This window comes from Nycticebus coucang, chromosome 9, assembly GCF_027406575.1.
Source record: "Nycticebus coucang isolate mNycCou1 chromosome 9, mNycCou1.pri, whole genome shotgun sequence".
Taxonomy (NCBI): domain Eukaryota; kingdom Metazoa; phylum Chordata; class Mammalia; order Primates; family Lorisidae; genus Nycticebus; species Nycticebus coucang.
The window spans coordinates 25,894,326-25,908,362 of record NC_069788.1 but is presented as its reverse complement, the minus strand read 5'-3'; the positions used below and the strand labels follow the sequence as shown (position 1 = coordinate 25,908,362).

The 14,037-nt window shown below is 36.4% G+C and overlaps 1 protein-coding gene across 18 annotated transcripts in view; it reads left to right on the top strand.

The window, feature by feature from the left end:
• The window catches only part of MLIP (muscular LMNA interacting protein), a 312,602-nt gene that overhangs the window by 280,727 nt on the left and 17,838 nt on the right, over positions 1-14,037 (top strand). For 15 of the 18 annotated variants that reach the window (XM_053603333.1, XM_053603332.1, XM_053603343.1 and 12 more), the window contains one exon: positions 13,622-13,675. The exons of the other annotated variants lie outside the window; for them this stretch is intronic. In XM_053603333.1, coding sequence (XP_053459308.1) covers positions 13,622-13,675 — 54 coding nt within the window. The remainder of the gene's footprint in view (positions 1-13,621; positions 13,676-14,037) is intronic. 18 annotated transcript variants of the gene reach the window in all.

Genomic DNA, 14,037 nt, shown 5'->3' with positions numbered 1-14,037 from the left:
TCATTTGTAAAATAGCAAAAAAAAAAAAAAAAAAAAAAAAGACATTTTTTCAGCATCTCACTATTATTTATTAGAATCTTGGTGCTGGGCATGAAGAAAAAGTCCATCAATATCAAATCCTAGGACATTACTCCCATCTTAAATACCTTTCTCCTTTTATTACAACCTCTTTATTCCTTTAATGCTTTCTGATTTATTCACGTATGTATTGCCATCTTAATTCCCTTTAATTCCCATTTCTCACTCTTTTTTCCCTGCTGCCTCTGGAGATCTATTATAAAGTATTTGATGTGCATTTTCTCTCAAAAGTTGTATTGCTATTTTGCACACATGTGATTTAATTTACATAAATGCTACTGAGCACACGCTTCACTCTTCTGTAGGTTTTTCTCCTCTCCATTGTAATAACAGGGTAATACGTTTAGTTTCAAAATTCTGACTCTAGGATGCCAACTGGGCTGATTGCGTCTGAGTCTGCTGGGTAGATGTAGAAAAATGCAAATTCTTGAGCTCCACCTAAAAGTTCTAAACTCAAAACTTTTATGAACTGGGTGATCTCAAAGTTTCTACCTCATAGAAAACTTTATACTTCCCTTGTGATAACAAATGTTTCCTCTATTGTCCTTTAAATTCTCTATTGATTAAAAAAGGAAATGAATTTCATTGTGAAAAATAGCTTTAAAAGAAAATAATTATCTTGACATACTTATGAGTGCTAAATTATAGTTAATTTTTTTCCGCCTAAAAACCCCAGTAAGTATAAGGAAACCCAACTGTTAAACAGCATGTATCTTTTTACCTATATACTATATATGTATAATTAGCTTAGGTAACAGAATATTTTTATTAGGTTTATGTGACAAAATGTTGGGTTGAGTTCTTAATCAAAACTATCTCCATGTTTTTATAACATTTACAATTGGGATCAAGTGTAGACACATCCATTATTCATGGATTTATTGAATCAAAAGGTACATATTTTTTCCTGGTGTTCTACCACTTCAATTATTAAGTCATTTTTTCTTTGAAAAGAATACCACAGCCACCAACATGCACTTTCATCTGATTTACTTTTTAAGAACTTAAAGTGCTTTTATCATAATAAGAGGTTTTAAATTATAAGAATCCTTTATATTAGAATTATGGAATAATGTTTTTGCTAAGAAAAATGAAGCATTTTACTTGAAATGTATTTTATCTTTATGATATGCCAACAGAATATTTATTGATCAGTTTTTCTTAGCCTGTTTTTCTAGCTGCTGCCCTTGAGAGTGTAGACTATGGATACAGAGGGAAATATAACTTTTCGGCAATGTGAAAGAAGGAAACAAATGACGTGTGAGCAAAATGAAGGTATTTTCAGCCCGATTCCACCCTTTATTTCTCTCTTTTCTATGTGAAGAGTCACTCCACTTATAATAAGCCACGGCTGAATCATCTGTCAGAACAGCAAGGTAACTTACTTGGCAAAATGTATTCTGAATGAGAAACGCACAGTGTAGGGAATAGTAGAAATAGACACAGTAGCAATAGCCAGCCAACTCCTTTTGTTTTCACAGCACAGAGGTTCAGGAGTGCTACCTCTACCCTGGAGCCTTGGCTGAGTTTTGATTGTGATAGGCAGTTGTGTGATTGAGATAGGAGGACGGAGGAAAGGAAAGAGACTGATCAGTCTTGGATGGGGAGGTGGGAAAGGCCTCTTCACGTGCTGGTTTTAACTTGCTTCCTAGGCCACAAGAATCCTTTCCTTCAACTCCTTGGATATTTCATCCCAAAACTGTTGACTTTCCTCATTCATTTCTTTTTCTCCACTCCCCCCACTTATTTATTTTCAAATCCAGCATATTGGTAAAGTTTATATTGTTAACATTATTGAGAACATCTTTACTGAAATTGTTGCTGCATTGCTGATCAGAGAATTGACTCTGTAATACAAAAATACAATAAAAGAACTAAAATATTAATATTATACGCCTATTTCCAAGCATGGGTTAATTTATTTAGTAGTTCTTTTGAAAGGATGTTTCTTTCATGAGGTTTCTTCTGATATTTTAACAAAGATCGATCAACAGATGTTAAGGCCGATTATGACTTATCTGGAGGAAGAAACATCTAAAGTAATTCTAAATTTCACCTACTGGCTCAAAGGCTCAGGGATCTTTGAAATAACAATTTACTTTTTCTAATGTAAGCTGTAAATATTTAGATCTAAAGATATGAAAAATCTTTCATGAGTATACTTTAAGAATAAAGCAACACCCCTTTGTGATAACCTGTTTGCAATTACACGTAGCTTTAAAATGAGAAAACAAACACTGAATTAGGTGATTTAGTTCAAGGTTAAAAAACCTTGTCTAAGTAATAGTCTAGTTTCCTGCCCAAAACAAAGAGTATAGACTTTGTCACTTTTTTATTCCGATAGGAAGTCTAGGAACTCTGGAATATGAAAGTTGACAAAACAGTGATTATTTATTCATTTCATAAAAATGTATTGAGTATACATTTGGTGCAAAGCATTGTGCCTATGCTGACCATTCCCTGGAAAGCCAGTAGACAGAGATATAAGGGACCTTAGCCAGGGACGTGTATTTCCTCCCAAGAAAACAAACATTAAAGAAGGAAAAAAATCTATCTCTTAGTGACAATGATGACAACAGCCATGCAGAAGGCTGAGATAGGAGACAAGACATTCAGGCACCAGGATGCACAAAGAATTATGGTTGGCCTGTGCTGAAATTAGCTACGTAATTGATCATGTTTTCTGTATTCCTTAAAAAAGAACAACACATCTGAACATAATATAGCACAACTTCTGAAAATTTAACTCAGCAGCTAAAGTATTTAACTTAGCAGCTAAAGCCATACGTTTTAGTAAAATCACAAACAATTTCTAATTATTAGTCATTAACCAGCATGCTTAAAGTTTACGTTTTCCTACATTTCGTAAAGAACATTTATTAAAACAAGGGCTATATTTTTCAGTGGAAAAGAAAAAAAAAAAAGACATTCAGGCAGCTGTGCGTATATGTAACAGAGGTCCTGATTTAGTCTGATGAGTCAAAAAAGAGTGAGTGATGTGTGATCCGAGATCGGAAAAGAAGGAAAGGTTGGAAGCGGGCTGGGTGCTCCAGTTCCAGAGGACAGTGAGCATGGGGGAAGATTTCAAGTCAAGAAAGAAAAGCAACTTGAGAAAATAAAATAAGACCAGAGCATGAAAGAAGCAGTGAAAATGAGGGAATGCAGTGTGGAGTTAGCAAGAATGAAGACTGCTAGATAGCTTCCATGTTCCTGGGCACAGTGAGTTACCTGACCCAGGGAGAAGAAATGGAGAATGAGGTGGGGTGGAATAGGGGAGGCTTAAAAGTTAAGAAACTGAAAGAAACTAATATCTAGAAAAAAATAGACCATAGGCTTATTAATGTTACTTTACAGACATTATTATATTTAAGTTTTAAAACAATCGCAAAGTAGATTTATTCCCTTTATCTTATACATGAAGAAACAGGTTCAGAAAGTGTCAATAATTTATGCAAGATTCCACAGACTACTTTAAAAACTATTGCTTGGTTCATTTTTCTTAAGAGACTCTCCCCTAAAATCGATTAATGAAACAACATCACCGTTCATTCCCTGTCACCACTGTAGCTTCACACATAGGCTCCCTTTGGTCAAGTGTGGTGCTATATATGTAACTCAGGACTGAACAAACCACTGAGGTCATTTTACTTTTCTCCCAGTTTACTTATAAAAAAACCCTGAAGGCCAAGGATGCAAGGTGACACACCCAGGGTCACGGCATGAGTTATTGGCAGAGCCTGATCATGAACCCCACAATGTTTTATCATGAACCCCACAATGTTTTTCACATTTAATCGCCAGGCTCCAACTTTCTTTTGGCAGCCACGGTTCCAAAGCTTAGTGGCTAAGAAAACCACTATGTACAAAATATGAAATAAGACATCTTGATTAGAGGCAAAAATCCTCCTTCTGATCTCCTCATTAACAATGCTTGTTTGTGTTCTAACTGTAGACAGGATTAGAAATCTTCCTGTGTGAATAGACCAAGGTAATTTATTTTCCATTTTCATGGAGATAAGGAGCTTTACGTTCAGTTCTAAAACTTTTCTGAAAACATTTAAAGATAGAAATAGGATAAGTATTAAGATGCTTTAAAAGAGTGAATTTTTGAAGTAAGTGGAATAGGACAAAAAATACTGTATGAAACTGTAAGTGGGTTTTTAATATTTTTAAAGATTTTTCAGGAAACCAAAATATGTTCACTATTTGATGATGCCAAATTGTTTTCAAAATGGATGAATTTGTGTGATGCATTCATAAATATCATTCTGTTCAAAATGGCTAAATGCAAATTAATTGGACTTTTGACATTAACAAATGAATGCCAGTGGGCAGGTATTTTAAGAGAAGCGGTTGTGCAAAATGAAGGATGAATCATATTTAGGTAGGTTCTCCACTAGAGGGCAAAAAGAACATTTTGACACAATAAACACAATAAAATGACAGGCTGACATTTGAAGCTGGGCATGTTTCATGCTAACTATTTGCCAGTCATCATTTTTAAAATGCACTTAGTTTAATCACAAACAGTAGACTTTTAATTTTTTTCTTCCAGGAAAACGAGAACAATCCATTTCTTATTCATATTTCTCTTTTCAGCTTCATCTTGGTGACAAAAACATCTGTCCCTGAGTTCGTGTGTTGTTTGGCATTGGACATATAGAATCTAGCTGGATTTTTTCATTCTGACATTTTAAAATAAAGAATCACTTTAAAAATTAAGAATTTGCTAATTGGAAAAAGATGTGTAGTTAGAGGCAGGCAAGATGGCATTTTTAGTGAGAAAAAGTATACTTTGAGAAAGATGATTTTTTTTTTAAAGATCTTATAAAATAACATGCTGGCCCCTTGGAATTTATTGACGAGGCTTGTGTTCTATGGCCACACAGAAAATAAGCTGCCATCAGTCTGCACCTCATTCAGATGGAGACAGTGAGGGAAGTAAGTTTCCTGCATTTCACAGCCTGCAGCTGCCACCTGCCTCTTCTCCTGTGTGTGGTGTCTTAGATCAGGTTCCTTAAAGGCAGAGCCTAGGACAGGGGTTTATACTTGTGATTTATTGGAGGAGTGTTCTTCAGAAAAGCATTCTTCATGGGAGGGAGCAAGTGAATCTCCCCTGAGAAGGACAAAGTGCAGAGCAAGTGTATTTTCAGGTAAAGGCCAGTTTTGGCCTAATTCACAGAGGGTGGGCTTTAGAGCACAAACTGCAAAGTTATCTACACCTGATGCAAGAAGCTAAGGTCTTGTACCCTTTCTCTTTCAGTCATTGGCTGTGGGCATTCAGCTGGGGAGACAGCCTAATGACTCAGAGTGAGGACTCAGCTGAGGGAATGCCTTGTAGAGAGAGGAGGCTGTGAGCCATGCGTTATTATCCCTGAGAAATAATGAAAACTATGATGCAGGTGTTTTATCTTTGCAAATCGAGTCTTTAAAATATGTCTATTTAGTTTACCTTTGAACAAAATTGCTTGTCTAACCTTCTCGAAATACTATCATTTATTTTTTTAAGTATCTCTTATATTAGGTTGAACCGCATGAATTTTCATTATTAGGCAGTTCTTAGACTACAAAACTATCAGTTTCACATAGTTCAACCTAATCGTTTCATTATTTTGTTATCCTCCTTTTAATTATCCCATGCAACAAAAGCTATATTTATTTTGTGATGTTTGGACAGTGAAGGAGTCTCTTGTTTTGACACTTCAGGGTGAAATTTTCCTGTGTTACCTACTCCACCTTTCAAAGCAATTTTGGAACTCTTTTTTCTGGAATGACCATTAGAGTTGTTGTATGGCCCAGAAAAACATACAAAAATTATGGACACCACTCACCAAGACACCGCCCCACACATTAACAAGAACACAGCTGTGAGGCACTGACACACCCACCTTATAAAACCTCACTCACAGTGTTTGTACTTGCTGCCAACGTGAGCCCATGATGGCAAGTTTGCAGACTTAATTGTCAGACCTTATACGACAGCAGTTCTGATGGTCTTTACAGAAAAAGAGCTTCAGAATTGCTTTGAAGGGTGGATTAAGTGCTGGTGTTGGTGCAGAGCTTCCCAAGGGGAGTACTTTGAAGGTAACTGTAATGATATTCAGCAATGAGGTACGTAGCACTTTTCTAGGATGAGTTTGCAAACTTAATTGTCTGACCTCATATAGTCCTAAAGATATCTGCATGCATACAGATAACTCATATAACCTCTCCCTCCTCAACCAACCCCTCAACCCCAAATCCCCAGCAATGCTGTTGGGTGTGTTATGGGACAGTAGAGTGTGGTCTGTCTGAGATGGGGCGTCTGGGGGCCCACAGCTTGACCCTATCACAGTCATATTTAATCTTCCTAAATATGCTTCCATATCCCTGTGACACATCACTTAATAGCTGTTGACACTCCTGGGCTCTGGGATAGGTTTCCTGAAATTTGGAGATAACTGGTTGCCAACTTGGAAAAGCTAAGATGGTAGTAGGAAAAAGACAGGAATCCAAAAATGTGAAGATTAGAGTATTAACATCAAACTGTTGATTTTCTATTATAAGTCATGTTGAAATCTAATTACTAACACCCATTATACGTGTATTCTTCAGAAGATGAAGAATAGGGAGAGAAAAACATTCCACCAACGTTATCTTTTGTAAGGGAATAGACATTTGGTTTATGATTGTACTAGACCGGTATGACATCGAAAACAATTGAAAATGATGTTTTACCTGTAGTTGTAAGCAACTAATTGTACCCTTAAACAATAGACAGAAAGAACAACAAATATACTACCTAGTCAATTCCAATTTCAATTTCTAGAATTTACATTTAGTCTTAAAATGGTGTTGGAATATATATTTTGCTCAGTTTTCGTTACAACCCGGGAGCTGTGTACTAAAAAAAGTGAATGGTGGAGTTAATCCCCTTAGGGAAGTGGTTTTTCTAGTTGAGAAAGGAACAACTCTAGATGAAAAATGTGATTTCACAAAGGATGTGGCATTTGTTTTCAAACAGGCTGAACGTATAAGAGATAGAAAAATATTCCATGACACTGTCCTTTAGAAAGTGTTCTTTGGAGGAAGGAATTCTAACATGTCCTAAGTCTCTGCCTCCTGGGATGGAAAAGAAAAGGCCAAGAATACAAATAGTATAAATTGGGAATTTTCCTCTGTATTTCAGCTCTATTACAAAGATTAGAGCAGAAAATGCCTTGTTTCTTTACTGGTATTCTTAGAATTGAGGCTCCAAGATAACAATGTTAGTGGCCGTCACTCAAGGGTGAATGTTCTGTGGGCTTATAAAATAATTTACATGCATCTCAACTTATAAATACCAGTTAGTGTATATTATCAACTGAACATAAAATACTTGGGAAATACACAAAGGAATGTTGTGAAACTTATAGTGTTTATAAAAGTTCATGTGAGGAAAAGGTTAGCAGAATTAAGAACCTTCTCTGAGGAGTCCATTTCTATCATCAGCATAGGCATAACTCCTATCTCAGCTGTGGATGAGTGCAAACTTGTAAACCTTTGAGTATCACCAAAAATAGATGACATACTTTAAAATTACAACTATAAACATGTAGACCACTATGAAAGGTTTGACACAGACCATGTCATGGTCCATTATTTCACTTCTAAGAAACACAGTCAACAGCTTTCTTTCTCTCTCTCTCTCTCTTGCAATTTTTGGCTGGGCCTGGGCCTGAACCCACCACCCTAGCACCCTACTCCTTTAAGCCACAGGCACTGCCCTCAACAGCATTCTTTCTTTGTTTTTGTTTTTTTTTTAATTATTAAATCACAGATGTGTACATTGATACGATCATGGGGCATCATATTCACTGGTGCAAGTTTCCACTTGCTCAGCTCATTGGTTTTGCTGGGAGGACTTTGTTTGTTTCTATTCATGCAGATTTTGTGTTTCATGATTTCTCAAAACATTCGTAATAATTGATGTATTTAAGCTACTGATGTTTTCTTGTGAAATGCTAGTGTGGAATGGAGAAGCAAGAATCCTGTGTATTGAATTCTGATATGAGGACAATTAATGACCTGGTACATTTTCTCCATTCCCATGATGCTTTACATAATGTGTTACACTTCCATCCAGGTTAATACAAAAGTTGTAAAGTCTCCATCTTTTTTAATGGCTGAATAGTATTCCATGGTATACATATACCACAGCTTGTTAATCCATTCCTGTGTTGGTGGACATTTAGGCTGTTTCCATGTTTTGGTGATTGTAAATTGAGCTGTGATAAACAGTTAGTGCAAGTGTCCTTATGGTAAAAGGATTTTTTTTTTCTTCTGGGTAGATGCCCAGTAATAGGATTGTAGGATCAAATGGGAGATCTAATTTGAGTTCTTTGAGAGTTCTCCTTACTTCTTTCCAAAAAGGTTGTACTAGTTTGCAATCCCACCAGCAGTGGAAGAGTGTTCACTTCTCTCCACATCCACACCAGCATTTGCAGTTTTGGGATTTTGTTATGTGGACCATTGTCACTGGGCTTAGATGGTAACTCAGGGTGGTTTTGATTTGCATTTCTCTAATGATTAGGGATGACGAGCATTTTTTCATGTTTGTTAGCCATTTGTCTATCTTCTGAAGAGAAGGTTCTATTCATCACTTTTGCTCATTGATGTAAGGGATTGTTGGCTTTTTTCATGTTGATTAATTTGAACTTATTTAACAAAATATTCCTCTATCCTTCTTAACTAGATCAGATTTATCTATTATAAATCCTCAAAGTACTTAGGACTTTTACTTCCTAATACACTATTTTGTGTTTATATCTATTTACTCCTGATTATATAATTATTATTTGTCTCTCCACTAGATCATATAGTATAGTATTTATGAATGGGGACAATGTTTGTTCACTGTCATATTCCTAATATCTGGCAAAGTGCCTGGCCCATTAGAAGGTACTTAATGAACAGATCTGTGGTCAATTATCTAATCATACAACTGCAGTACAATGTAATTGATTAGGACATATTGAGCATAGTTAGTTTCAGTTGTGAATAGATAAATATCTGAAACATATAAATTCCATCAATTCTTCCACCAATGTCTTCCGACAAAGACATTAGCTATGGCTTCACTATTCAACCTGTGATAGTGCATGTGAAAAAGCATGAACTGAAAAATCACTGGAAATATAGACTCTCAGAACCCTCTCTACACCTATTGCACCAGAATCTAAAGCTGGCAAGATTTCTTGGGTGCCTCCAGTGCACTGTGGTATATTAAGACTCAGGAATTAAAAACTCAGATTCCTCGTTTAGCCAGGAAGCTCTCCAGAATCAATAAAACAAGGCAGATATATAGTACATGTGTGATCAAGAAAATAGGTGACCTTGGGCCTCTGGCCTCCTCCTAGTAGCTTCCCAGGGACTGTGTTTTCATGCTCATGCTTTAGCCCCTTGGAAAAAGAGCAGCTGGTCTCCAGATCCAGATAATTGGAATGTTAGTGTTACAAGATCTTTGAATAGTTTAAGGGAAACCAGAAGCACAAGCCTGCAGGTAGAATCTGTGGACTTAAACATTGATAACTTAATTTAATTATTTTTAAAGCAAAAGAATTATAAGGCTCAAACAGAACTTGTTTGTGTGGTAATTCTACTTGAAGGATTTCCAGTTTGCAAAGTCTTCTCACAATGAGGATACCATGAGGAATGCAGTAAATATGTCCTAATTCTTGACTAATTCAGAATTCTTTAGTTTTTCAAGTCAAAAAACTCTCTTTTGTTTCTCTAACCATTTCACTCATCCTTCCTTTCATTAGTTTATTCATTCAGTATTCATTTAGTGTCTACTCTGAACTGGGTAGACCTTGTGCCAGCAATGGAAAACCTAAAGGTGAATAACACATACTCCTTGACTACCAATGGCCTCTATTTTCATAAAGATAATATATATAATAATATAATATATATTATCCTTATGAAACAGACAGTAATCTGCAACTTAAGAAGGTTGCATTCTAACTTGAGTAGTTCATAAATCTCAATGGAGAGATAGAAGTAGAAGGAACAGATTCCTGAAGAATCTGCAAGAGAATGTGATTAAACAAAATCCCACAGAAGTGAATTCTGGACAGAATATGTTTAAAATGTTAAAACTTTCTGCAACACTTCTTACGTTCATAATTTCTGGCAGTTAAGAAAACCTGCTTTCTCTTCACTCAAGAATAGAGAGCTGTTTCCCAAAAGCTAGAGCTTTGAATTCTATTTCCCAGATACTTTAAAGGTCAAGTTAACTTAGCCACATTTTGCATATTTCCTTTTTTCTAGTTGTTAGGTTTTGATTTCTCTATTTGTGTGAGGGTATTTTTTCTCTTTGTTGGAGGAGATTATATTACTCCGGAGAGGCAGTGCACTTCTGAGAAAGCCCCCACACTGGTAACAAACACTTAGTAGGTTTTATGTTAGTTTAGTGACAGCTACAATCAAGAGTGTGAGAAAAATCAACCAAACGTTTTATTCAAATGCCACTTGTTGATTATTTAGCAGCAGTGATCACGCAAAGGTCTAATTAACAGATTACACAATATCTAGGACTGGACTGTCCATCCAGGATGAGAGCGTATTTCATCTCATTTCACTCAAGCTTTCCATTTCATTCATCCTCCTGTGTTGAATAATGCTCTGATGAGAAAAGTAGTAACTTATCAGTTTTGTTTTGTTTTTGAAGCAAAATAGTAATTTGTTTTCTAGAACACTTAGCATGAAAGAAACTGGCTGGGATGACACTCTGTCCTTCAGAATTCACCTACTTTCTGTATAGAAAACCATTCACCTATGGAGACCTTTTTAAAATATTTTAGTTTCATTGTTCTCATTCTGACTGGCAGGACTTTCAGACCACCACGTCTTAGTGTTCTTTCCACTTGGCATCTGGAGTCTTTGTGTTTTACAACAGCACTGCATTCAGCAGAGACTTCAGCATTCATTATATCTCTCCACTGTCTCCCAATTTTTCTTTTTTAATTAGCAAAATGTCCATATGTGCCCTTGCTGCTTCTCTGCTCGCCTGGGACAGTAAGAGGGCTAGAGTCATCCTGAAAACCCTGAGTCTATTCTACTCTTTGAGGCAGTATTATCATTTAAATCTTTTTCCTTTTCCCTTCCTCCCTCTCTCCCTCATTTCCTTCCTTCCAGCTCCCACCGCCATCTATATTTTGCACAGCAGCCACTGGAACATTTTTTTGAACTAAAAATTTGACCACACATGCACCCTTCTTGCTTAAAGTACTTCAATGACTTCCCACTGCCTAAGAGAATAAATTTCGATAAAGTGCCATAGGAGCTCTGCTGTATTTTGTCTCCTGCGTGGTGTCCACACCAGTCATGCCTGAATGGTTTCTGGTCTCTGAATGAGACAGTCTTGGCTTCAGGGAGTGGTTCTTCCTTTTGCTAGATGGCAGACTTCACTCCTGTCCTCTGTCTTTGGGTTCCTCTTGTCCCTTTCCAGTGTGTCTTCCTGGGTGCACCTCACACTTGTTGTGAAGGCACGATCTATTGCAGCTGCCGTCCCAGATTCCAACATGGCTCTTTCATTTACTAGTTTTGGATCTTGAACAAGTTATGCTCCCTCTCCATGCTTTAGTTTCCTTATCTATGAAACAGGGCAATATTGGTGTTCACCTTGCGAGGTGGTTGTGAAAACTAATGAATAAATACATAGAAAGAATTTATCATGTGCGTATGTAATAAATAATCAGGACTAAATCCACAAATCTTTGCAAGATATCAATATCATATTTTCAGTCAACTTAAAGATAATTGAAAGGAGAACCTACTGTGATAAAATTTCATAAACAAAAGAAAGCATGCCAAAGCCAAATATAAATGACTCGAGGGTCACTAATTAATTGGGACCAGTCACTTTCTGTTCTCTTTGTTGATTAAGATAGTCAACACATAGACTTTTAAATTCAAGGTTAAAAACACAAATTAAAATTAAGGAGTACCTATGTTGGAAAGAGGGAATGGAATGTAAAAATTAACATTACATAATGACTTCATTTTTTTTTTCCAATCTCAGTTGAATATTTTATTGGGGTATTAGCAAGATTTAAAAATTGCTGGATAATTTTTCTTTTCTATTTTAAGAGATTAGAAGAATAGAAATTCAACATTGTACAAATTATGATGATTCATATAAATATTGTAACATTTAACCTGGGTATCTGCTATCTCCAGGACTGGTAGCTAGGGTTTAAAGTTTGAAGCAGTTCCTAGGGTCTGACCCTAAGCCTGGAAACTCTGATCAACAGGAAAAAGCAGGCACTTCTTGCTGCTTTCTGAAATGCTATTTAGATCTGTAGTTGGTTCTGGGGCCAGATGATGCTTCTATAAAAAGTAATGGTCTCAGGTATCTGGGAAGAGTCCTGATGTTTGATACCCCAAGGATTTCATAGTTGGGAACAGAGTGTCAGAGTGGAGATTTAGTGAAATTACAACTTTAAATAAAACAGGCTCTATTTTTGGAAGTCTGCTGGGACAGAGAGAAGCCTGAGGAAATGTCAAGTGGAAACCTCCTTGGCTTCCTCGGCAGCCAGAGCTGTAGTCCTTCTGGGCCAGGCTGCACTGCAGGCCTCCAAATTGCTCTGGAGGATTAGGATTGGGTTACTGTCCCATTGATTTATTGCCCCAAACAGGACCCCGTTGAGCATGAAAGGTGTCCAAATCAGTAGCTCTGATTTCCTCAGGGCAATAGAGTAAATTAGGAGTGGTTCCTGGCAACATGGATCTGTTGTTACCCTAATATTGGAGTGAGGGAAGAAGGTGTATACCAAAAAGGAGTAAATGGATTTCATTCCAAATGATTGCTCTCCCACCCTCTTTGTGTGTGTCTCCTGGTCTGTCTGTCTCTCTTTCCTGTATATTGACAACTTTCTTCTACCTTAGTAAATTTAAGTGTACGTGTAGTGCTCAGAAGGACCATGCAATAATAAAAATTCTCACATAAAAGAAACTCCCTTCTCTAAATTACATTAAATAACATGATCTGGTGAGACTGCAATGTGATGAAGTTCTGGTGCACAGAGGTTATTTATATTCACAATAATGCACAACCTTCTTCATTCCCAGTTACTCTTTACTATCCACAGATGCATTTACATTGACAGTGGGTTTGAACATGACTTGTTACTTTTGCTTTAAAGCTTCTCATTAGGGGCCTATGTGTGAGAGTTGAAACGTTGGTTCAACCTTGTTTCCTCTCTCCGAAATCTGTCAGTGTGTTTTAACAATTCATTCATTCAAGAAATAATTAAGGATGGTCTATGCTAAGCATTGTTAGAGTTTATGTGTGACACAAAAATAAAGATATGGCTGTATGCTCAAAGTGCTCATCATCTGCCAGAATATCTTCCTTTGTTTTTAAAAGACAGTTTACCTTAATGTTTACATTTGGTGGAATCTACTATTATCTGCAATAATATGCTATGTTGTTGTCTGGTTATCTATTTAAGTAAAATTTAAACATTTATTTCTCCTCACTTCTACTCCTGATCACATTCTGGGCACCTTCTCTGTGAAGCTGAGTCATCCAATGGTGGCTATTCCTGAACATGAAACTCTTGATGCCAAAGAGGTAAATGTAAAATACAATTGGAGATGTAGTTGTTCATTTCTCTATTTCCGTGTGATATTAGATTATAGAAAGAAATCAATTTTTTTAAAAAATGTTAACAAAATCCAACTTTTCTCACCTGGGGGTATAGTTGTGTATCTACTGGTTTTATATTAGTATTGCACACATTGAATTCTTGCTTTTCCATTTTTGCGTTACTTTACTAAGAAGAATGTTTTTCAATTCCACCCTGGTTAACACAAAAGATGTAAAGTCCCCATCTTTTTTATGGATAAATAGTATTCCATGGCATACGTATATCACAGCTTATTAATCCATTCATGAGTTGATGGGCATTTGGGTTGATTCCACATCTTGGTGAT